Source organism: Schistocerca cancellata, chromosome 10 (genome assembly GCF_023864275.1).
Source record: "Schistocerca cancellata isolate TAMUIC-IGC-003103 chromosome 10, iqSchCanc2.1, whole genome shotgun sequence".
NCBI classification, from domain to species: domain Eukaryota; kingdom Metazoa; phylum Arthropoda; class Insecta; order Orthoptera; family Acrididae; genus Schistocerca; species Schistocerca cancellata.
Window position 1 is genome coordinate 77,994,691 of NC_064635.1, and position 24,777 is coordinate 78,019,467.

Consider the following 24,777-nt stretch of genomic DNA (forward strand, 5'->3'; position numbering starts at 1 on the left):
TACTGCTGCTTAAGCAGATACGTCATTAACTGTTTTTTGAAGCCGGAAAGCCGGACATGTTTTTAAGTTCTCTAACATAACGAGGGAGGTTATTCCAGGGTCGGGTTCCCACTACTGTAAAGGACTTGGAGAAGGTGACTGAGCGATGCAGTGGAACAGAGAGGATTTTATTATAATGGGAACGTGTGTTTCTGTCATGTTGTTCCGACATGAGCGTTAGGGACGAGGAGAGATATGAGGGACAGTGTACATTCATAAGGCAGTAGATGAGACAGAGTGTATGGAAAGCTCTGCGATTGTCTGCACGCAGCCAGGACAATTTTGCATATGCTGGTGAAATGTGATCAAAAAGTCGAACGTCACAGATATATCGGACGCAGGCATTTATGACCAGTTCTAGACGTCGCGAATTTTCCTGAGAGAGGCCTTGTAGGATAATATCGCTGTAGTCAATGATTGGGAGTATAAGCGTTTGTACTAATTTCTTTTTCAGATCGAAACGGAAGAGTTTTTTATATTTTTGTAGGACATGAAGGGATGCTGATGCTTTTTTGCACACTGCAGTTACGTGCTCTGTCCAATTTAGATTTTCGTCTATTAGTACACCCAAACTCTTTGCTGAGGGAGAGAAGTTAATATCTGTTCCATTTAGGATAAGAGATGGTACGGATTCCCGATGTTTTGGGCTAATGAGCTTAGACTGACCAACAAGTACCGCTTGGGTTTTAGATAGGTTTAGTTTTAGACCTATGTCCTGTGCCCATTTTGACAGCGCCGCCATGTAGATGTAGAGGTCTTCTTGCAGTGTAGGAGAAGGAACGTCCAGCTTCTTGCATCCCTATTACACGGCCTCGTTCAGACTCAGAGAGGTACTGATAAAGGCGTCTTTGTCGCCTTAAAGGCACTCTTGACTAAAGTCAGCTCACGACGGCCAGTATCAAAGGTAACTGACGCTCAAGATCACTACATTGTTCTTTTAAAGCAACCCTCGAGTTGTATCCTCATAGTGGCACAACTTGCGCCACTCTTACGCGGCTGGCCCGAATTTTGTATAAACATCATCTTTCAGATGTAGAAACACGATACCAACTTACGTTTATGTCGCACCACTAATACTTAGTGTTGTGATCTTTTCCGATAGTGTATATTTCTCGATAACGTTTTACAGAACTTAAATTATCGGACTAATTTCGAACACTTCCCACACGAATAATGACAGTCTCATTTTTAAAAAATTTGGTTATCGATTGATGTTTTTCGAATTGGTAGCAGCTAGTCTTAAGACTGCGTTTTGAAATGTCAGTTAGCTCCATGTAGAGGAGTCTTTGGGGCGTGCCTTCTCCAGGATACAGCTGCTACGGGTGTCCCGAAGACCAAGCTAGGACTGACCTGCCACCTCCCACAAGATTTCCACGTTCCGCTGCTTGCTTAATAGGGGAACGAACAGCGCAGAACGGGAGACAAGTTGCTATCACGCATAAACAAATGAATTAAGGTAAAACGTGCATTAATAGATGATAAGAAGCAGCTGATTAGTATTAACTACCTATTTAACTTACTAAAAGAAGTGCTTGAAAACAGGTGGTAACCGACGTCACCTTTAGCGAGACTTAAGCACAACAAACCCTGCCGGCCGGAGTGGCCGTGCGGTTCTAGGCGCTACAGTCTGGAGCAGAGCAACCGCTACGGTCGCAGGTTCGAATCCTGCCTCGGGCATGGATGTGTGTGATGACCTTAGGTTAGTTAGGTTTAAGTAGTTCTAAGTTCTAGGGGACTGATGACCTCAGATGTTAAGTCCCATAGTGCTCAGAGCCATTTGAAATATTTGAACAACAAATCCTACTAAACATACCGCGTTTTTGAAAGGTTTTTGTTGCGGTTTATAATTAAAAACTACATGTTTTCGTAATTCCAAGTATAAATACGAAAGCCACCATATACGGTGTGCTAGATGCGCGAGCGAACCAACATGGCACCTGCTCGGTTTGCTTCTGTAAGCCATTACAGCACAGGACCCGTGACGTCACGGGAAAATCGCTGTTTCGCCTCTCAGAGTCATAAACACCGCATATGCCACGAAAGGCAAACCCGCCAGTATATAAGAAGTCATGGTGTATTACACTGACGGCAAAAATGATTAATGTTGCAAGATCACAGATTAATATAAGCATAAGTAAAGCTGTAGCAAATGCGAAATGCTGGTACATTAATAACCTGTGTAACCTCCAGACTGTTGAATGCAAGCATTAAACCGAAGGTGGCCGGCCGGTGTGGCCGTGCGTTTCTAGGCGCTACAGTCTGGAACCGAGCGACCGCTACGGTCGCAGGTTCGAATCCTGCCTCGGGCATGGGTGTGTGTGATGTCCTTAGGTTAGTTGGGTTTAAGTAGTTCTAAGTTGTAGGGGACTGATGACCTCAGAAGTTAAGTCGCATAGTGCTCAGAGCCATTTGAACCATTTGAACCGATGGTGTCCCGTATGTGCTCGTTTAGAGACAGAATTGGTGATCGAGCAGGCAAAGGCCACATTTCGATACTCTGTAGAGCCTGTTGAGTGGCAACAACGGTATGTAAGCGAGAGTTATTCTGTTGGAAAATATCCCCTGGAATGCTGTTGATGACTGGCAGCATAACAGGTCGAGCCACCACACTGACGTTCAGATTTGCCGTCTGGGTCCGTGGGATCGCCACGAGAGTGCTCGTGCTGTTTACGAAATCGCGACTCAGACCGTAAGTCGAGGTGCAGCTCCTGTGTGTGTGTATAAGTGAAGTCGCAAACTGCAGTAGTTTGATGTGAGTGGAACGCACGTCACAGAACGTCGGTTCTGAGCTGTCCTTGAAGTAGTCGATTTGTAACAGTTCGCCGGCCGGAGTGGCCGTGCGGTTCTAGGCGCTACAGTCTGGAACCGCGAGACCGTTACGGGCGCAGGTTCGAATCCTGCCTCGGGCATGGATGTGTGTGATGTCCTTAGGTTAGAAAGGTTTAAGTAGTTCTAAGTTCTAGGGGACTGATGACCTCAGAAGTTGAGTCCCATAGTGCTCAGAGCCATTTGAACAATTTTGTAACAGTTCACTGTGCTGCGAACTGGTGTTACAGATGCAGTACGATGCACAACGGCTGTACTCCGAACTCCACGGCTTCTCTCTCGGTAGTGCGACGTGACCGCCTGGAGCCAGGTCTTCTTGAAACTGTCCCTTCCGGTGACCACTGCTCCCAGCAAACAACTACGTTGGCTACATTCATGCCAGGTCTTTCTGCAATAACGCGTAAGGAATATGCAGCTTCTGGTAGCGCTATTACATGACCTCGTTCAAACTCAATGAGCAACTGATAATGGCGTCTTCGTCGTCGCCAGCCACTGTGACCGAGCGGTTCTCGGCGTTACAGTCTGGAACCGCGCGACCGCTACAGTCGCTGGTTCGAATCCTGCCTCGGGCAAGGATGTGTATGATGTCCTTAAGTTAGTTAGGTTTAAGTAGTTCTAAGTTCTAGGGGACTGATTACCTCAGAAGTTAAGTCCCATAGTGCTCAGAGCCATTTGAACCATTTGAATCTTCGTCGTCTTAAAGGCATTCTTGATTAAAATAACTCACTATGGCCAATCTCATTAACTAACGCTCATGAGCGTTAGAGCGCGTATTTAAAGGAAAGCTTATTTTCATTCTCAAAGTGGCGCTACTAGGGCCACCCTTATGCGACTGGTGAAAAATTTGAAAAGATGATATCTTTAACGTGTAAAAACACGCCTACCAACTTTCGTTTATCTCGCACAACTCCTCCTAGGTGTTGGGATTTTTTTTCCGTCAGTGTATGTTGTTAGTGGAGAAGCACTAACAGGAGAATGGGTCGGACAGCACCGCACACTGACTTAGAATGTCGACTAGTATTGGGTGTCACCTGAGTTAACAAATCCATCACGAATATTTCAATCCTTCTAAACCTCCCTAAGTCGACTGTTATGTGATTTTGAAGCGGAAACGCGGTGTAACAACCGCAGCTCAGCCAAGACCAGATTGACGTCATGTATTGATGGAGCATTGAGGGGGTGGATATAAAACATCGCATGACATTCGCGGAAGGAATTTGAAAGTGCTGCCAGGATTCCAGCTAGCACGATGACTGTTGCTGTGGCCTTCTCCACCAGACATCACGGCGCCTAGAGTATCAGCAACCAAACTGACAGCCTGCAGCCGCGGGTTGCCCGCTCGCAGACACACCGATGCACTAGACAACCGACAGGCAATATTGATGAACGGCCACAACAACAACAACAACAACACCAGGGGCCACTACCGGAACATAAACATAAGGAAGAGGTCGCTGCAGATCCCGGAACTATTTTCACACGTCAAACCACGTGATGGAAAATAGTTTCGAGGTACTCATCCGCCGAAGCGCTATAAAGGCCGGCGCTCCGCCGCACATCGGCTTGCCATTGGCCACCACCGCCAGATCCCCGTTCGGCTCCAACCTCTCCTTCCCGACCCCACCGAACACCTGATCCTTAGTCTCTTCTTCCCCGGCCTTACCGTTACCTGTGCCACCATCTATGTCCGCCCCAACGCCCCTCTTCCTTTCGACTTCCTCTCCCACATCGACCGTACCTTCTCCTCCTATGTGATCGCCGCCGACCTCAACATCCATAGTCGCTCCGCTGCCCAGTTGCGGCGGTGGCATCGGTTCCTCTCCTCCCTTCAAGGCGACCTCGTCCCCATCCCCCAGCACACCCGCCCCGAATCCAATTCCACTCCCGATGTTATTCTTTCCTCCCCCAACCTCCTTGGTCGCATTACGGTGGATGTCCTGGAGCCTATTGGTAGTGACCATCTCCCTGTCCTCCTCACCGTTTCAGACGGTCGTCGCCCCCGCCCCGACCCTCGTCATGACCCTCCCCCCAAATACATCCATGACTATTCCCGTGCCAACTGGGATGCCTACCGGGATACCCTCTCCACTCAGGTCGACAGCCACCCTCTCGCCTACCGCCATCCCGATGATGTCTCCCATGCCGCCTCCTTTCTCCAGCAGACCTTGTCTGAGGCCGTGGAGGCCCACGTCCCTACTGTTGCCATCCACCCCCACCGTCCTACCTTACCACCACAGGCCGTCCTCCTCCTCCGTGAATCCCGTCGTCTCTACCGTGCCTTCCTCCGCACGCGTGACCCGGACACCCTACGACGCCACCGGCAACTACAGCGACACATTCGAAATTTGCTCGCGGCTAAGAAACGCCGGGACTGGCGACAGACATGCACCCGTTTAAATGCTACCCTCCCCATCAACTCGTCCAAGTTCTGGACCGCCTTCCGTCGCCTTACCGGAACTAAGCCCTCCCCCTACTATCCTCTTCTCCACGATGACCACCCCTTCCCTGACGCCCTTAGTAAGGCCAACCACTTTGCCTCCTACCTGTCCGATGTGTTTTCCATCCCTGATGATCCCCGGTTCGATTACTCCCTCTTCCCAGATATCCGCGATCGAACTGACACCTCTGTCCCTCCCCTCGCTCCTGGTTTCCAGTACTTGGACAACATTCCACACACGGAACTTAACGCCCCCATCACTACACAGGATCTCATTACTACACTCCGCACCAAACGCAACACCGCTCCTGGTCACGATCGTGTCACCTACCGTCACCTTCGTGAAGCTCCTGTCTCTTTCCTCTCCACCCTGGCCAGGCTCTACAATGTAGTCCTGTCCACTGGTTACTACCCCGCCCTGTGGAAAACCTCTCGTATCCTCATGTTCCTCAAACCTGGCAAACCGCCGTCCGCCGTCTCCTCCTACCGTCCCATCAGCCTTACCTCGGTCTTCAGCAAGGTCCTGGAATCTATCCTCACCCGCCGCATCCACCAGCATCTCCGCCAGCACCGCCTCCTCCCCGTTACCCAGTGTGGCTTTCGGCCGTCCTTCTCTTCCGACGATCTTCTCCTTCACCTCACTCATCTCCTTTCCGAACAGCTCAATTCCCGTCGCTCCGCCATCTTCCTCTCTCTTGACCTCGAACGCGCCTATGACCGCGTATGGCACTCCGGTCTCCTCTTCAAGCTCCAAACCTTCGCCCTTCCCATTAACTACGTTCGTCTGATCGGTTCCTTTCTCTCCCGCCGTCCTTCCTATGTCACCATCCATAACTCCGATTCCTACACCTTTTTCCCCTCCGCCGGTGTGCCCCAAGGCTCCGTCCTCTCCCCCCTTCTGTACTTGTTGTACACGGCGGACATGCCGCCGCCGCCACCCCCCGTCCACCTTCTCCAGTTTGCCGATGACACCGCCTTCCTAGCCCTTGCCCCCACCCGGCAACGCTCCCAACACCTTCTCCAATCCCATCTTGACCGGTTCACCGCTTGGTGCAACCAGTGGTTGCTCACGGTCAATCCTTCCAAAACCCAGGCGATCATTGTAGGCAAAACCACCCCTTCCTTCCGCCTCCTTGATTTCTATCTCACCGTTTATGGCCGTCCCATCGCTCTCACCCCCACCCTTAAGTACCTTGGCGTCACCCTCGACCGTCGCCTCTCCTGGACTCCCCATCTCCAGACAATCCAAGCCAAGGCACGTTCCCGACTCCGTCTCCTCAAGCTCCTTTCCGGCCGTACGTGGGGTCTGGACCCCTCCACCATCCTACACACCTATAAGTCCCTCATCCGCCCTATCCTCTGTTACGCCCATCCCGCCTGGATCTCCGCCCCCCCTTCCTTTTATAAATCCCTCCAAATCCTTGAACGCCATGCTCTCCGCCTTGCCTATCGCATCCGTCTCCCCTCCCCCACGCGGATCCTGTATGATCTTATCCCCTTCCCTCACCTCCTCCTCTTCCTCGAAAGGATACGAATCCTCTACACCTCCCGTAAACTCGATCCTCCCCACCCGCTCGTCTCCCCGATCCTCTCCCACCCCCGCCCGCTGCCGCGCCTGTACTCTCATGTCCCACCCGGTCTCCATCTCTCCACCCTCCTTACCCTCTCCCAAGGTGGCTTCCGCCAGCTCCCCCTCCCTGATGATGCCCTCCTCCCCTCCATCTACCCCTCCTACCAACTTTGACCCTCCCGCCCTCCTCCCGTGCTTGCTCCTCCGGGCACCCTCCCTCCCTTCTCTTCCTTTTTCCCTCCCTCCTCCTTTTCTCTCCCCTTCTCCCCCGGGCCCCCCCTCCCCTGACCCTCTCCCTCTTGCCCCCGTCTCCCCCGCCGTTGGCATCCTATTCTCCCCTCTCCCCCCACCTCCCCCCTGTTCCACTCTTGGCAGGTCCCCGGACTCGCACACGCTACGTGGACTTTCGCGCGCCGGAGATCGCCGCCATCAGTGTCTTGTGTGTGCCGTCGTGTTTCGTGTTCAGTGTTTCCCGTCACGCTCCGTTGTTCACCAGTGCCATCGTCTTCTTCAGTGTCTGTGCGTCGTCTCAACAGTTTGCAGTGTGGTTTATCGTCAAGTGTGAACGGCTCCGTGTTTGTCTCTCTGTGTCTCCTATTTTATCGCCCACCATTTTGTGACTTTTCTGTTTTTCTCCTGTTTTTTGTGCTTCTGTCTCATTTGGCTGAAGAGCAGCGTAGTGTGCTGCTGCCAGCCTGCTTATTGTATAGGCATTAAAATGACAATAAAGTAAAAAAAAAAAAAAAACCGCACATCGGCAGTTCATCCACCGCCAGCAGACGTGGATAGCTGCCGCCCCGGCAGCCCGGCTTGGATCTTCTCGCTGATCTCTGGATTAGGCTTGGTATATCGGAGAAGTCTCTGGTGGAGACTAGTAGGAAATTATTTCTGTTTTGTATATTATTCTTGTATGTAGTTGTGATTCGAAGACGGATCTCTATTTTGTGTTGGTGTTATACTTGGAGAATTTGCTTTGGGTAATTGAACAGTCCAATAAATTGTTTCGGGCTTTGATCGTTAGTTTTTTCTGCTTACGCACACATAGGAACTGTTACAGAGTTAAGAAGAATAGTGTACAGCGGTGGAGCACATAAACCACATACTGTTGCAGTCAACGATAAGCCACTTTTGAGGTGGTGTACATAGCGTCACAACTGAACTGTGGATCTTGAAGCGATTGATTTGGAGCGATCAAGTATGCTTTTTCCTGTGGCATCAAATGAGAACGTTTGTCTGGTGAATGCGTGGAGAACATTAGCTGCCTTCATATGTAGAGCCAATAGTGATGTACGAAGGAGGTTGTGTTAAGGCATGGGAATGCTCCGTGAATAGGGTGTAGATTGTTTATTGCACTTAAGAAAACGCTAAATGCGGAAGGATATGAACAAAATTTACATACATTTCGCGTACTTCCATTCAGTAATATCGTACGGAATAATTTTCTGGGGTAACTAATCACTTACAAAGGAAGTCTTGATTCCATAAAAGCCAGCAGTAAGAATAATATGTGATATTCAAACACGGACGTCATGTTGGTAACTCATCAAGGAGATAGGCATTCTAATTGCACTACTACAATACATGTTTTCGCTAATGAAATTTGCTATCAGTAATCCATCACAGTTTGAAAAGAACAGTGATGTACATACCTACAGCAAAACAGGACAAAATGGTCTTCATTACCCACTGTTAAAGTTGTCAGTGGCTCAGGCAGGAATTCAGTATGCGCAAATGATAAAATTTTGTTGTTGTTGCGTATTGAATTCAGCAACAAAAAAAATTGCACAATAACATAAAATGTCTGACAGGTGGTGAAGCAAGTTTTAAATTTAATTTTAAATCATTTCTCCTGAAAAATTTCTTCTATTCCAGTGACGAATTTCTACTTAAACACTTAATTTTTACATGTAGTCGTATGAAGAGGAATAAAATGAAAACATGTTCATTAATGTTAACACTAATCATGTAATCCTATAAACGGACTCGTTCCACATCATTTCGATAGAAGTTCAAATGAACGATGGACTACGTATCTAACAAATTACACGCGTACCGTCTAACAGGCCACGCCACACATCAGTTACGTTATATGTGAGCGTAGGCTTCCGCGGCTGTTGTCACTGTCAATAAAAATCATCTGGGCTGTTATATACATCCAAGAGCCAACGAAACTGCTACATCTACCTAATATTTTATAGGGCCCCCGCGAGCACGCAGAAGTGCCACAACACGAGACTGCATGGACTCGACTAACGTCTGAAGTAGCGCTGGAGGGAACTGACACCATGAATCCTGCAGGCCTGTCCATAAATCCACAGGAGTACAAGCGGGTAGAGATCTCTCCTGAACAGTACGTTGCAAGCCATCCCAGATATGCTCGATAATGTTCGTGTCTGGGGAGTTTTGTGGCCAGCGGAAGTATTTAAACTGAGATTATTCCTGGAGCCACTCTATAGTAATTCTGGACGTGTGGAGTGTCACATTCTCCTGCTGAAATTGCCCAAGTCCGCCGGAATGTACAATGGACATGAATGGATGCAGGTGATCAGACAGGATGCTTACGTACCTGTCACTTGTCAGAGTCGTATCTAGACGTATCAGGTGTTGCATATCAGTCCAACTGCACATGTGCCATACGATTACAGAGCGTCCACCAACTTCAACAGTCCGCTCCTGACATGCAGAGTCAATAGATTCATGAGGTTCTCTCCATATCCATGCACGTCCATCCGCTCGACGCAATACAATACAGGCATCATGTTTGCAGTCGTCAACAGTCCAATGTCGGTGGCGACGGGTGCAGCCGAGGTGTAAAGCTTTGTGTCGTGCAGTCATCAAGGGTAGACAAGTGGCTCTTCAACTCCGAAAGTCCAGTTGTTGATGGACCAACATTGAAGTCTGCAACAGTTTGCGGAAGGGTTGCACTTCTATCACGTTGAACGTTTCTCTTCAGTCGTCGTTGGTGCCGGGCGTGCTGGATCTTTTTCCGGCCGCACCGATGTCGGAGATTTAAAGTTTTACCGGATTCCTGATATTCACGGTACACTCGTGAAATGGTCGCACGGGAAAGCCCCACTTCATCGCTACCTCGGAGACGCTGTGTCCCATCGCTCGTGCGCCGACTATACCACCACGTTCAAACTCACTTAAATCTTGATAACCTGTCGTTGTAGCAACAGTAATCGATCTAACTGGGCCAGACACTTGTTGTCTTATATAGGCCGATCGCAGCGCCGTATTCTGCTTGTTTACATATATCTGTATTCGAATACGCGTGCCTATATCAGTTTCTTTGGCACTTCAGTGTATAAAAGTGTCCGACGTTTTGGCCACTATTGCAAGCGGCCTTCCTTAGGGCTTTGTGCTGAGCTGACTGCAGTGTGCTGATTCTTATGTCACGTGCTCGTTGCTAGTTTCTGACTGTAGGCGATGTTATAAAAACAGTGCTGATGGCTTTTCGCAATTTCTATAACAACGCAACATTTCAAAGAAACGGAAATTTTAGAAATAAACATTGTATGTATTTGTATTGTATGTTAACCGGGGAACTAGAAACGACGGAGAGGCTCCGTCCCCACCGCAGCCGCAGTGGTCCACAACCCCACGACGACTACCACAGTCCACTTCACCCCTCCGCCGCCCCACACCGAACCCAGGGTTATTGTGCGGTTCGGCCCCCGGTGGACCCCTAGGGAACGTCTCACACCGGACGAGTGTAACCCCTATGTTTGCGTAGTAGAGTAATGGTGGTGTACGGGTACGTTGAGAACTTGTTTGCGCAGCAATAGCCGACATAGTGTAACTGAGTCGGAATAAGGGGATCCAGCCCGCATTAGCCGAGGGCGGTGGAAAACCGACTAAAAACCGTCCACAGACTGGCCGGTTCACCGGACCTCGACACAAATCCGCCGGGCGGATTCGTGCCGGGGACCAGGCGCTCCTTCCCACTCCGGAAGGCCGTGCGTTAGACTGCACGACCAACCGGGCGGGCTGAAATAAACATTACTCATTTTTTCTTAAGAAACCAAAAATTTTAACACTGATGTTATGACGAACTGAAATGCCGATTTTTTTTTATCCAGTTATTAGTACAAATGACAGGAGGCTGTCGCAACCCAGACCAGAGGAGTACCTTCAAAGTAGAAGAGCTGACCTGTGCGATGGCCTCCTTGGCGCTGGGCGGCAGCTCGTCCAGCTCGATGCTGGGCTGCGCCAGCAGCGGCTTGGAGCCGCAGAAGGACGTCTCGAGCAGCATCTTGTGCGGCGACGGCGACCGCCCGCCCCCCGACGACGCCACCGACAGGTGCGACGCCGCGCTCGACGCCCCCGACGCCGCCGAACCTGCGGCAGCGACACAGCGAGCGTCACACACTGGGCCCGGCGCCGGCCACCACTACAGCGGCCTCACAAGCGGGGTGGGAGAACAAGTGCGCTCGAGGCTCTGGCAGAGCCGCCGAAGTGTCGCAGCCATTTTTTTTTCTTTATTGTATTTCAATTCCCCATCGGGGCGGGCTGGCAGCAGCATATACGCTGCTCTTCATCCGAAAGACATAGAACAAACAATAGAAGACATTTAAAAATATACAAAGGAGAGAATATGGTGAACATATAAAAAAGGGGAACATCATGGAAGGCAATAGACAAAAATGGGCTACTGTAAAATGGAGATAAAAACCGTAAAAAAGTATCGCACACAATAAACCACACACTCCGACAATTAAAAGAACACAAGATCGGAGCATAAAAGTATCGACGGATGGCGTAGCACATAACAAACACTGACAGCGAACCTCATGTGTCGCAGCCAGTGTGCCGGACGTTTTAATAGCATTATAACAACAAAAGCCCGACGGACTTCATTTAACCAGAGTGTAATATGTGCTTTAGCAATTTAGAGCTGGTGTGTCCTGACTTAAGTCTATAATGCATACTCGTATACATTGAGGGGACGAAAGTCATAAAACAGTGATATCCACATATACAGGGTGGTCCATTGATAGACCGGGCCACATATCTCACGAAATAAACATCAAACGAAAAAAACTACAAAGAGCGAAACTCGTCTAGCTTGAAGGGGGAAACCAGATGGCGCTGTGGTTGGCTCGCTAGATGGCGCTGCCTGAGGTCAAACGGATATCAACTACGTTTTTAAAAATAGCAACCCCAATTTCTTATTACATATTCGTATAGTGCGTAAAGAAATATGAATGTGTTAGTTGGACCACTTTTTTTCGCTTTGTGATAGATGGCGCTGTAATAGTCACAAACGTATAAGTACGTGATATCACGTAACATGCCGCCAGTGCGAGCGATATTTGCTTCGTGATACATTACCCGTGTTAAAATGGACCGTTTACCAATTGCGTAAAAGGTCGACATCGTGTTGATGTATGGCTGTTGTGATCAAAATGCCCAACGGGCGTGTCCTATGTATGCTGCGCGGTATCCTGGACGACATCATCCGAGTGTCGGGACCGTTCGCCGGACAGTTACGCTATTTAAAGAAACAGGAAGTGTTCAGCCACATGTGAAACGTCAACCACGACTTGCAACAAATGATGATGCCCAAGTAGCTGTTTTAGTTGCTGCCGTGGCTAATCCGCACATCAGTAGCAGACAAATTGCGCGAGAATCGGGAATCTCAAAAACGTCGGTGTTGAGATTGCTACATCAACATCAATTGCACCCGTACCATATTTCTGTACACCAGGAATTGCCTGGCGACGACTTTCAACGTCGTGTACAGTTGTGCCACTGGGCACACGAGAAATTACGGGACGATGACAGATTTTTTGCACGCGTTCTATTTAGTGATGAAGCGTCATTCAGCAACAGCGGTAATGTAAACCGGCATAATATGCACTATTGGGCAACGGAAAACCCATGATGGCTGCGACAAGTGGAACATCAGCGACCTTGGTGGGTTAATTTATGGTGCGGCATTATGGGAGGAAGGATAATTGGCCCCCATTTTATCGATGGCAATCTAAAAGGTGCAATGTATGCTGATTTCCTACGTAATGTTCTATCGATGTTACTACAAGATGTTTCACTGCATGACAGAATGGCGATGTACTTCCAACATGATGGATGTCCGGCGCATAGCTCGCGTTCGGTTGAAGCGGTATTGAATAGTATATTTCATGACAGGTGGATTGGTCGTCGATGCACCATACCGTGGCTCGCACGTTCACCGGATCTGACGTTCCCGGATTTCTTTCTGTGGGGAAAGTTGAAGAATATTTGCCATCGTGATCCACCGACAACGCCTCACAACAAACGTCAGCGCATTGTCAATGGATGTGCGAACATTACGGAAGGCGAACTACTCACTGTTGAGAGGAATGTCGTTACAGGTATTGCCAAATGCATTGATGTTGAACGGACATCATTTTGAGCATTTATTGCATTAATGTGGTATTTACAGGTAATTACGCTGTAACAGCATGCGTTCTCAGAAGTGATAAGCTCACAAAGGTACATGTATCAGATTCGAACAATCGAAATAAAATGTTCGAACGTACCTACGTTCTGTATTTTAATTTAAAAAACCTACCTGTTACCAACTGTTTGTCTAAAATTGTGAGCCATGTGTTTGTGACTATTACAGCGCCATCTACCACAAAGCGAAAAAAGTGGTCCAACTAAAACATTCATCTTTCTTCACGTACTACAGGAAAATGTAATAAAAATGGGGGTTCCTATTAAAAAAAAAAACGCAGTTGATATCCGTTTGACCTATAGCAGCGCCATCTAGCGGGCCAACCATAGCGCCATCTGGTTTGCCCCTTCAAGCTAGACAAGTTTCGTTCATTGTAGTTTTTTCGTTTGACGCTTATTTCGTGAGGTATTTGGCCCGGTCATGATCAATGAGCCACCCTGTAGATGGCAGTAGTATCGCGTACACGATGTATAAAACAACAGTGTATTGGCGGAACTGTCTTTTGTACTCAGGTGATTCATGTAAACAGGTTTTCGACGTCATTGTGGCCGCGCGACGGGAATTAACAGACCTTGGACGTGGAATGGTAGTTGGAGCTAGACGGATGGAACATTCCATTTCGGAGATCGTTAGTGAATTCATTTTTTCGTGATACGCTGTATCAAGAGTGTGGTGAGAATCCCACATTTCAAGAATTGCTACTGATCATGGACAACGCATTGGCCGACGCTCTTCATTTAACGACCGAGAGCAGCGACGTTTGACTAGAGGTGTTAGTGTCAGCACAGAAGCAACACTGTGTGAAATAACCGCAGAAATCAAAGGAAGACTTAGGACGAACGCATCCGTTCGGACAGTGCGGTGAAATTTGGTGTTGACAGAGTATGCCAGCAGACGAGGGAAGCGAGTGCCTCTGGTAACAGGACGACATCGCCTGCAGCGCCTCTCCTGCTGTCGTGACCGTATCGCTTGCAGCCTGGACGATTGGAAAACCGCGGCCCGATCACATGAGTCCCGACTTCAGCCGGCAAGAGCTGACGGTACGGTTCGAGTGTGGCGCAGGCCGCACGAAGCCACGGATGCAAGTTGTCAACAAGGCATTCTGGAAGATGATTGTAGTTCGATAATAGTGTGGGCTATGTCGGCTGTGTTTACGTGGAATTGACTGGGTCTTCTGGTCTAACTGACCTGATCATTGACTGGAAATAGCCATGTTCGGCTACTTGTAGAGCATCTGCAGCCATTCGTGAGCGTCATGTTCCCCAATATCGACGAAATTTCGATGTTTGACAATGCTTTCTGTCATCGGGCCACGACTGTTCGAGATTGGTTTGAAGAACATTCTGGACAATGAGACTTGAGTTTCTATTGGCGTATACAACTTTCAAATAACTTCCGGGTATTCAGTCAGGTAACACTTTCAGCGATTGCCGATGTTTCGGCGGGAGAACACCCCGCCATTTTCAAGGCAAACTGCAACGGACAGGTGACGTACATGCAAATTTAAAACCTCGGTTCTCGGACTGATGCAGGAAAGATAACACACACACTGAACACTAGTGCCACCAAAGATGACCAAAATCAGAGCTATCGATAGTGAGACTACGATCTCGCAGGTGAGGTTTTTTTTGACAAGGGAGAAAGCCGGATTCCAAACAGAGTTTAAACAGAAACGTCTATCCCTGTTAACGAGGTTGCTCGCTAATTTAATCTCAACTGCCTCCTTAATAACACTGTCCCAATAGCTGGACGTGCATGCCAATATCTCGGTGTTATTATATAACATGGGGTGACCAGTAACCAAGCAATGTTCGACAATAGTGGATCTACTTGGCTGCTGTAATCGTGTGTGCCGTTTACGCTCAGTACGTCGGTCCTCCACGGTCCTGATAGTTTGACCAATAGATACCATGCCGCAGCTACAAGGAATGCGATATACACCCGCCTTACGCAGACCAAGATCATCCTTAACAGAACTCAAAAGCACTCTAATTTTAGATGGAGGTCGGAAAACACATTTCACATCGTATTTCCGTAAAATACAACCGATCTTGGTGGAAGTGTTTCCTACGTAAGGCGAAAAGGCAGTAGACTTAGGTATCGACTCAGAATTATCATCAATCACCCGATGTACATTTGGTCGATAGCGCAACGCCCGTTCAATCTATCACTATAACCATTTTGTCGAAACGTAACTTAAAGATGGGACAGCTCAGCTGGCAAAGTCTCAGCGTCAGAAACGACATGTGCCCTGTGTACCCCTTCACTCTGAGCCGGATGGTGACAACTATTAGCCTGTAAGTACAGGTCGGTGTGAGAACGTTTCCTGTAGACTGCATGTCCCAATGATCCATCATCCTTCCTCCTAACCAACAGGTCAAGAAAGGGAAGGCAACTATCCTTTTCCACCTCCATCGTACACCAAATGTTCGGGTGGATCGAGTTCAGATGTTCTAGAAAGGCATTCAAATTCGCCCTACCATGAGGCCAAACAACAAAGGTATCATCAACATATCTAAAGAAACAGGAGGGTTTCAAAGGCGCCGACTGCAAGGCACGTTCCTCGAAGTCTTCCATAAACAAATTTGCAATCACAGGAGACAACGGACTACCCATCGCAACTCCATCTGTCTGCTCGTAATACTGGTCATTCAATACAACGTAATTGGATATCAACACATGCCGAAAGAGATTAGTTAATTCAGTACCAAACCTAGCCTCAATTAACCGCAACGAAGCAGACAATTTGGCCACACGGATCGCCCAACATTAAGCTAATCCCTGGTTTATGGGATATGACAGAGAGGTCAGTTCGTGCATGAAATCCTGCACTGGCAACGCTTCCGCAATTACGGACGGCTATAGCGGCAGCATGGCTCACTATTTCTTCAGGGGACTTACCTCGAGTTGTTGAGTCCACGCCACGTCGAGTTATTGCACTGCGTCGGGAAAAAGGAGGTCCGGCACAATATTAGCAGGTATCCCATGACTTTTTTTACCTCAGTGTATAACACGTGGTTATAATTAAGGCACAGCTATTCGCATAGATCCATTGTGGGCTGTAACCATCGTAAGGCAGCGAATGTTGGTAGATATTCTAATGCGTTAATTCGGACCCCATTTAAGCTGAAAAAAAATTAGTTCCAATTTCGACCACCACGTGCAAATTTGACGCTGTCCATAATCTAGTCGAAATCTCCGGTGATCATATTGAAAACACCTGCAAGCGGAGGTTAAAAATAACATCGACATTACGCCTTTCTCACTTTTTGACTTTAGTTCCCACGTCCCATTCCTAATATATTACATATGAAAACATTTCTGTACGTCTTTCTTGCATTTTCAGCGCCAGATGTCCACCTGATGGCCAAAACTGCAACTGATTTTTTCAGCGTAAATACTCTCTGCATTAACGCATTATAATATCCACCAAGTTTCGCTACCATACGATAGTTACTGAGTTGCTACACTTAAATTATAACCACCCAATACGTAAACCGATGTTATATATAGGTACATAGACATATGTTAATATGGATATCATTGCACATAGTATTTCAGTTCAGCCAGTTTACTCGCGACACACAAAAAGTAAAGAGCTTGTTTATGTGTTACTTCCCCATGTGCGTCTTTTCAGCGATACATTCCGCCCTGACTGCATTTTTACGGATGGCAATGCGCAACCTCATCGAATATCGCAGGTGGAGTAGCTGTTGGAACGAGAGCATATTCAGAGAAATGACTGGCCGGTCCGTTCGCGCGACTTAAATCCCATGTAGGAGGCGTCGTGGAGACGTATTCCAGCTCCAGCGCCACCCAGCAGTTGTCAACCGCCCTGCTGGAGGAATGGAACTCCCTGCCACAAGAACTTCATTTCAACCTTGTGGGGAGCACGAGAGCGCGTTGCAGAGCATGCACTACAGTCTGTGGTGATCACACACTCAATAAAGAGCCATGTCTCGCATTTTTTACTATCCAGGGGACCATATAAAATCACCGTGACCTCAGTGTAAGTATTGCCTTTGAATCAAAGCGTCATTTCGCTTTGCCTCATTGCGTATTTCTTTCAGCTGTCTTCTGTACTGTACTACGCTGTAGCAGTTCGTCCTATGTATGGACCAAGTTTCATCGAGTCACGTTACTTAGCAGTGACGTATTATGCGAAAGTTACTTTCATTTTTAACACTTGAAGCGACCCGGTGGACGCATTTGACAACGCAAATAAGACTCACATTGCCTTTCAAACTGTTAAAGTACATCCATGCTCATAAATAAAGGATAATGTTGATACATGGTGAAACAACACTCTTGTGGGCGGTTTGCGGGTTTAAATCACCTCGGGGTATGACCATGCGGTGCATTTGACTTGCGGTCATCGCACGGTGGTGCTGGCAACAGTCCACATACGCAGAGGTGTGTTGGTGCATGTTAGAGTACGGTGCAGCGAGTAAGTGTGCAGACGTTTTAGGATGTGCTAATGGTGACTGTGTGTTGAAAATGGCTCAAAGAACACATATTGGTGATGTTATGAGGGGTAGAATACTGGAGCGACTGGAGGCTGGTCAAACACAGCAGGTCGTAGCACGGGCCCTCCGTGTGCCACAAAGTGTGGTCTCAAGATTGTGGCAACGATTTCAGCAGACAGGAAACGTGTCCAGGTGCTACAGTACAGGACGTCCACAGTGTACAACACCACACGAAGACCGATATCTCATCATCAGTGCTCGCAGACGGCCACGGAGTACTGCAGATAGCCTTGCTCGGGACCTTACCGCAGCCACTGGAACAGTTGTCTCCAGACACACAGTCTACAGACTACTGAACAGACATGGTTTTTTCGCCCGGAGACCTGCAAGGTGCATTCCACTGACCCCTGGTCACAGGAGAACCCGTAAAGCCTGGTGCCAAGAACGCAGTACATGGTCATTGGAACAGTGGTCCCAGGTTATGTTCACGGACGTGTCCAGGTATAGTCCGAACAGTGATTCTCGCTGGGTTTTCATCTGACATGAACCGGGAACCAGATACCAACCCCTTAATGTCCTTGAAAGGGGCCTTTATGGAGGTCGTGGTTTGATGGTATTATGATTGGTGCATGTACACCCCTGCATATCTTTGACAGAGGAACTGTAACAGGTCAGGTGTATCGAGGCGTCATTTTGCACCAGTATGTCCGCCTTTTCAGGGGTGCAGTGGGGTCCCACCTTCCTTCTGATGGATGGTAACGCACGGCCCCACCGAGCTGCCATCGTGGAGGAGTACCTTGAAACAGAAGATATCAGGTAAAAGGAGTGGCCTGCCTGTTCTCCAGACCTAAACCCCATCGAGCACGTCTGAGATGGTCTCGGTCGACGTATCGCTGCATTCTTAAAACCCCTACGACACTTCAGGAGCTCCGACAAGGACTGGTGCAAGAATGGGAGGCTATACCCCAGCAGCTGTTCGACCACCTGATCCAGAGTATGCCAACCTGTTGTGCGGCCAGTGTACGTGTGCATGGTGATCATATCCCATGCTGATGTCGGAGTACATGCACAGGAAACAGTGGCGGTTTGTAGCACATGTGTTTCGGGATGGTTTTCTCAACTTATCACCAACACCGTGGACCTACAGATCTATGTCGTGTGTGTTCCCTATGTGCCTGTGCTACTAGCACCAGTTTTGTGTAGTGCCACGTTGTGTGGCACCACATTCTGCAATTATCCTTAATTTATGAGCATGAGTGTATTTCAAGTCTACTGAATACAGCAAACCTGATGTTACAGGTCGTTTCCGAAGAATTTTACGTTTCAACCCTTCTCATCCACACTCCATTCAAACGGGCAGCAGAAGCATCTTAATTCGACAGTATTTTTATACAAATAATGAGTCATGTATATACTAAACTTGGTTGACGTTACCCCAGACGTTTCTGAGTTATGTTGTGATCCCCAGCCCTCGCGAGGGTACGCTCAACAACTCACTAATGTTTCATCGCAGTCGGATAAGTGCTTTATAAACGCGTAGATCTTTTACAGATCTTCAAGGCGATGACCAGTACAAATGTTCCTTTGTACGAAGAAGAACACCCTGAACGCAAGGATGTCTCTGCTGGGGAGTTGGTCTACACCTGTAGACTTCGCTCAGAACACGCCTCTAAAAGTGACCAATTCTTTTTAAGAACATCCATTAAGGGGACCGTGACTAAAATAGGAAAGTCACTCGTAACTGCCATGAAGGTGTACAGCAACGTCAGCTAACACTCCGACAGCCCAGGTCACTCTTTCCTATAATATTTTATACAGGCAATAGATTTATCGACGTACTAAAACGTTGAGCTGCGCAATTGCTAATACGTCACTGGCCGAGAACTTTGCTGCACGATAAAATTAATACTCACAGTGTACATCGCCCTTGGCACTCGAGTAATTATCGTTTTCTTTTAAAACTGAGCGCTGAATGTCGTTATCGAAATTCGATAGGTCGTGGAAGGAGGAACTCATCGACATAACAGCCATCTCCGTGAATATTTCGGAAGCAAAGGCTGGCATGTGAGTGCTGTTTTCCACAGTACACTGCGGGTATAAATTGTAACTGAGGCAGTTTAATGCTTCGTGTGCATTATGTTAGTTTTGAACGTAGATGTTCGCTATGTCTAATTTTTCCCTCATGTGAGTAGATTATTGTAAAATACGAGTAAATAGTACTGTAATTGAATCCCCTCTGCTGTTATTCCTGTAGCTAGTTACACCCTGTCACTCTCTGATTATTGAGTTACTGGGGCCATCAGCCATACTTACGAGAGCTATGGTCTTTTTAACAATTCCGTTCTACAGGAATGTGTAAATGGCTGGATTATGGGACATGCTTCCATTTGATTCACCTCTCCCCCACCCATTTTACATGATTAAATACTTGAAATATCTGTAGACCATTATTTGTTTTTATATAACCTCCCATGTAACAGAACTCTTTTATATTTGACATAACCTCTCAGGAACCGTACAGCTTTCATTTAGCGAACCCTCACAGGATTTCTTATTCACCGTTACATAGAGGACTTTTGCCATGGCCAGTAACGTACCGAGATTTGTCCCCGATAGAACACATGTGGCACCAGTTAACACGTCAGCCCCGCCTCAGTGCCAGTATCAGCGATATCGATGTATGACAATACCGTGATTACGTTTTTCAGTAGGACATTACTCGTCCACACGTAGCATGTGTCTCTATGGACTGCCTGCGTGGTGCTGAAATGTACGACAATACCGTGATTACGTTTTTCAGTAGGACATTACTCGTCCACACGTAGCATGTGTCTCTATGGACTGCCTGCGTGGTGCTGAAATGTATGACAATACCGTGATTACGTTTTTCAGTAGGACATTACTCGTCCACACGTAGCATGTGTCTCTATGTGACAGTAACGTACCGAGATTTGTCCCCGATAGAACACATGTGGCACCAGTTAACACGTCAGCCCCGCCTCAGTGCCAGTATCAGCGATATCGTTGTATGACAATACCGTGATGACATTACTCGTCCACACGTAGCATGTGTCTCTATGGGCTGCCTGCGTGGTGCTGAAATTCGATCTTGGCCAGCAGGAACCCGAGATATATGTGCTGCAGAACACGCATGGCATCAGTTCGCAAGTGAGCTCAGTCCCAGGGCACACATGAGTGACGTCAATAGCAGCAGTAACAAACACTTGGAGCAATGCACTCTAAGCCATGAGTCGTGCTGATACAACTTTGCATTACGAAAATAACCCTACCGTTGCATCTGGACAATATGTTATTTGAAGCTTACTTGCGTGCAACTGACTGCGAGAAAGCAGCATTTTCGTTGACGCTCTCTCTATTCCTTTACCTAAGAGAGATTTGGTTCGATGGTTCGATGCTAACTATTGTGTAAAGATAGTCTAGCTTCTGATCTGAGTATGGACGAATTACGACTTAAGAGAGAAGGCATTGTAACGAGACTGCCATCTATAATTGAAAGGCAGTTTCTGATTTTGTGCGAGAATAATAAGCCAGTAAACCAATTTCTCGGCATAATAAACGAGGTGTGTGTTGCGTAAATTATTCTCCATCTTATGGTTTCACATTTTCAAATACACTCCTGGAAATGGAAAAAAGAACACATTGACACCGGTGTGTCAGACCCACCATACTTGCTCCGGACACTGCGAGAGGGCTGTACAAGCAATGATCACACGCACGGCACAGCGGACACACCAGGAACCGCGGTGTTGGCCGTCGAATGGCGCTAGCTGCGCAGCATTTGTGCACCGCCGCCGTCAGTGTCAGCCAGTTTGCCGTGGCATACGGAGCTCCATCGCAGTCTTTAACACTGGTAGCATGCCGCGACGGCGTGGACGTGAACCGTATGTGCAATTGACGGACTTTGAGCGAGGGCGTATAGTGGGCATGCGGGAGGCCGGGTGGACGTACCGCCGAATTGCTCAACACGTGGGCCGTGAGGTCTCCACAGTACATCGATGTTGTCGCCAGTGGTCGGCGGAAGGTGCACGTGCCCGTCGACCTGGGACCGGACCGCAGCGACGCACGGATGTACGCCAAGACCGTAGGATCCTACGCAGTGCCGTAGGGGACCGCACCGCCACTTCCCAGCAAATTAGGGACACTGTTGCTCCTGGGGTATCGGCGAGGACCATTCGCAACCGTCTCCATGAAGCTGGGCTACGGTCCCGCACACCGTTAGGCCGTCTTCCGCTCACGCCCCAACATCGTGCAGCCCGCCTCCAGGGGTGTCGCGACAGGCGTGAATGGAGGGACGAATGGAGACGTGTCGTCTTCAGCGATGAGAGTCGCTTCTGCTTTGGTGCCAATGATGGTCGTATGCGTGTTTGGCGCCGTGCAGGTGAGCGCCACAATCAGGACTGCATACGACCGAGGCACACACGGCCAACACCCGGCATCATGGTGGGAGCGATCTCCTACACTGGCCGTACACCACTGGTGATCGTCGAGGGGACACTGAATAGTGCACGGTACATCCAAACCGTCATCGAACCCATCGTTCTACCATTCCTAGACCGGCAACGGAACTTGCTGTTCCAACAGGACAATGCACGTCCGCATGTATCCCGTGCCACCCAACGTGCTCTAGAAGGTGTAAGTCAACTACCCTGGCCAGCAAGATCTCCGGATCTGTCCCCCATTGAGCATGTTTGGGACTGGATGAAGCGTCGTCTCACGCGGTCTGCACGTCCAGCACGAACGCTGGTCCAACTGAGGCGCCAGGTGGAAATGGCATGGCAAGCCGTTCCACAGGACTACATCCAGCATCTCTACGATCGTCTCCATGGGAGAATAGCAGCCTGCATTGCTGCGAAAGGTGGATATACACTGTACTAGTGCCGACATTGTGCATGCTCTGTTGCCTGTGTCTATGTGCCTGTGGTTCTGTCAGTGTGATCATGTGATGTATCTGACCCCAGGAATGTGTCAATAAAGTTTCCCCTTCCTGGGACAATGAATTCACGGTGTTCTTATTTCAATTTCCAGGAGTGTATTTGTGCATGCCTACGAGACATTTCTTTGGACTGTGGAAGCTAGAACTTGCAAACTCTATACGGTTACTATTTTAAAGACTCTTAAACAATTCCACTTCGACGGACAGGCTTCCAAAGAAATGAGAATCGCACTGCAATTAACGTAGAATAAGATTCCTACAGATTCAGTAGGCAGTTGGACGACTGGCAGAGTCTACCATGCACAGTCCCCTGAACAGAAACGTCGTCTAGCGAGATCTATTTGGTTATTTATTCATTTCAAAGACCTAAACTCTTTTCTTAGAGAGACTGAAAACTGAAGAACTAATTCCTTAAATCAGTAATAATAACAATCGAGGTTAATTTTTGTCTCTGAAAGGAAATTTTTAACACAGATCTCACTACAGTATCTGTGTTCAGTGTGAAATAATGACTCCTCTCATGAATCATGAGATCTCAGTATAAATATATCAATTTACCTTTCACGCGAGAGGGAGTTACACCGATTTCGGTTCACGAAACCATCATCACTGTAAGGAAAGCTGGACGGCATACATATCAGTACAATGGCATTTAACTACAAATTTGCCTCCAGTTACGTGCCATTGTACTGATATGTATGCTGTCCAGCTTTCCTTACAGTAATGATGGTTTCGTAAACCGAAGCCGGTAGAGGAATAAAGTTGTGTTGGCTAGCATTTTTTCAAGTATTCAAGTACTTGACAATTGTAGACTGTTGCTTTAAGAAAAGTATGAAGATTTACAATTGCGGGCCAGCTAGCCTAAGGAGAGGACAGAACGGCTTTGTTGCAGCCTTTCCAACCGAGTCAGTGCAAGCGTCCAGCCTACAGGGACTGGCAAGTGGGCTCATACTGCCAATCTGATTTAATTTTGTAATCACTGAAATGACACCACATATCCTCTAAACCCGTGAAGTTTCATTTCGTTTCCTCCTGTAGTTGTGTCATTCTCTTTTTTTGTGAGGCAGCGCAATTTCCATCTACCGGTAGCGACCAAGATTTTCGAGGGGTATCCCCGCGTTGTAAGACATATTCTGGAACTGGAACTTTCCTCCCGAATGTTCCGAGCCGGGACTGCCTCTGGGCCATTACCTTTTCGCCTGGTGTTGAGTGCAGAGTCCTTGACTGCCCAATGTGTCATTACTCGAATTCGCACAGTTCATGTATGGTGTACAACGTTTCTAGCAAGTCATTGCAATGTGACAGAAATAAAGAGTCTGTGACTATTTCGGTTTCAAGGGACACTGCACATGAAAGATCCAGGCAGATGAAAACTGTGTGGCGCGTCGGGACACGAACTCGGCACCACGCATTTCTAAGGTAATTCGCTTACAGGCTGAACTTCCGCGAAGATTGCAAGTTGGAAAGACATACAGATAGAACTGAAGCTGTGTGGGTGTGTCGCAAGAGTACTACAATGTCGACAAAACGATGCCGAGATCTTTTCGGAACTGATATCTGTAAAGCTGGAAGTAACACATACGGGTCTACTGCTGTGGGCTTCAGTCCGCAGACCGGTTTGATGCAGCTCTCTGCGCTACTCTACTCTGTGCAAAACTCTTCATCTCTCCGTAACTCTTGCGACCGACATCCATTTGAATGTGATTGCTGTATTCGGAGGTGAGTCTTCCTCTACAGTTTCTACTCCCAACGCTTCCATCCTTTATCAAACTGACGATTCCTTGATGCCTTGGTATGTGTACTGACAATCGATCCTTCTTTTAATCAACTTGTGCACAAATTTGCTTTCTTCACAATTTGGGTCAGTACCCCCAAATTAGTTACCCGATCCACCCATCTAATCTTTAGCATTCTTTCGTAGCACCACATTTCAAAAATTCACTTCTTGCCTGAAATGCTTATCATCCACGTTTCAATTTCCATACAGAACTACACAACTGACAATACCTTCAGAAAAGATTTCCTATCACTTACATTAGTTCT

At 47.9% G+C, this 24,777-nt stretch overlaps 1 protein-coding gene across 1 annotated transcript in view; it reads right to left on the reverse strand.

The window, feature by feature from the left end:
* LOC126106138 (serine/arginine repetitive matrix protein 2) overlaps nucleotides 1-24,777 on the reverse strand; it is a 230,265-nt gene that overhangs the window by 170,105 nt on the left and 35,383 nt on the right. The window contains exon 4 of the mRNA XM_049912381.1: nucleotides 11,026-11,213. Coding sequence (XP_049768338.1) covers nucleotides 11,026-11,213 — 188 coding nt within the window. The remainder of the gene's footprint in view (nucleotides 1-11,025; nucleotides 11,214-24,777) is intronic.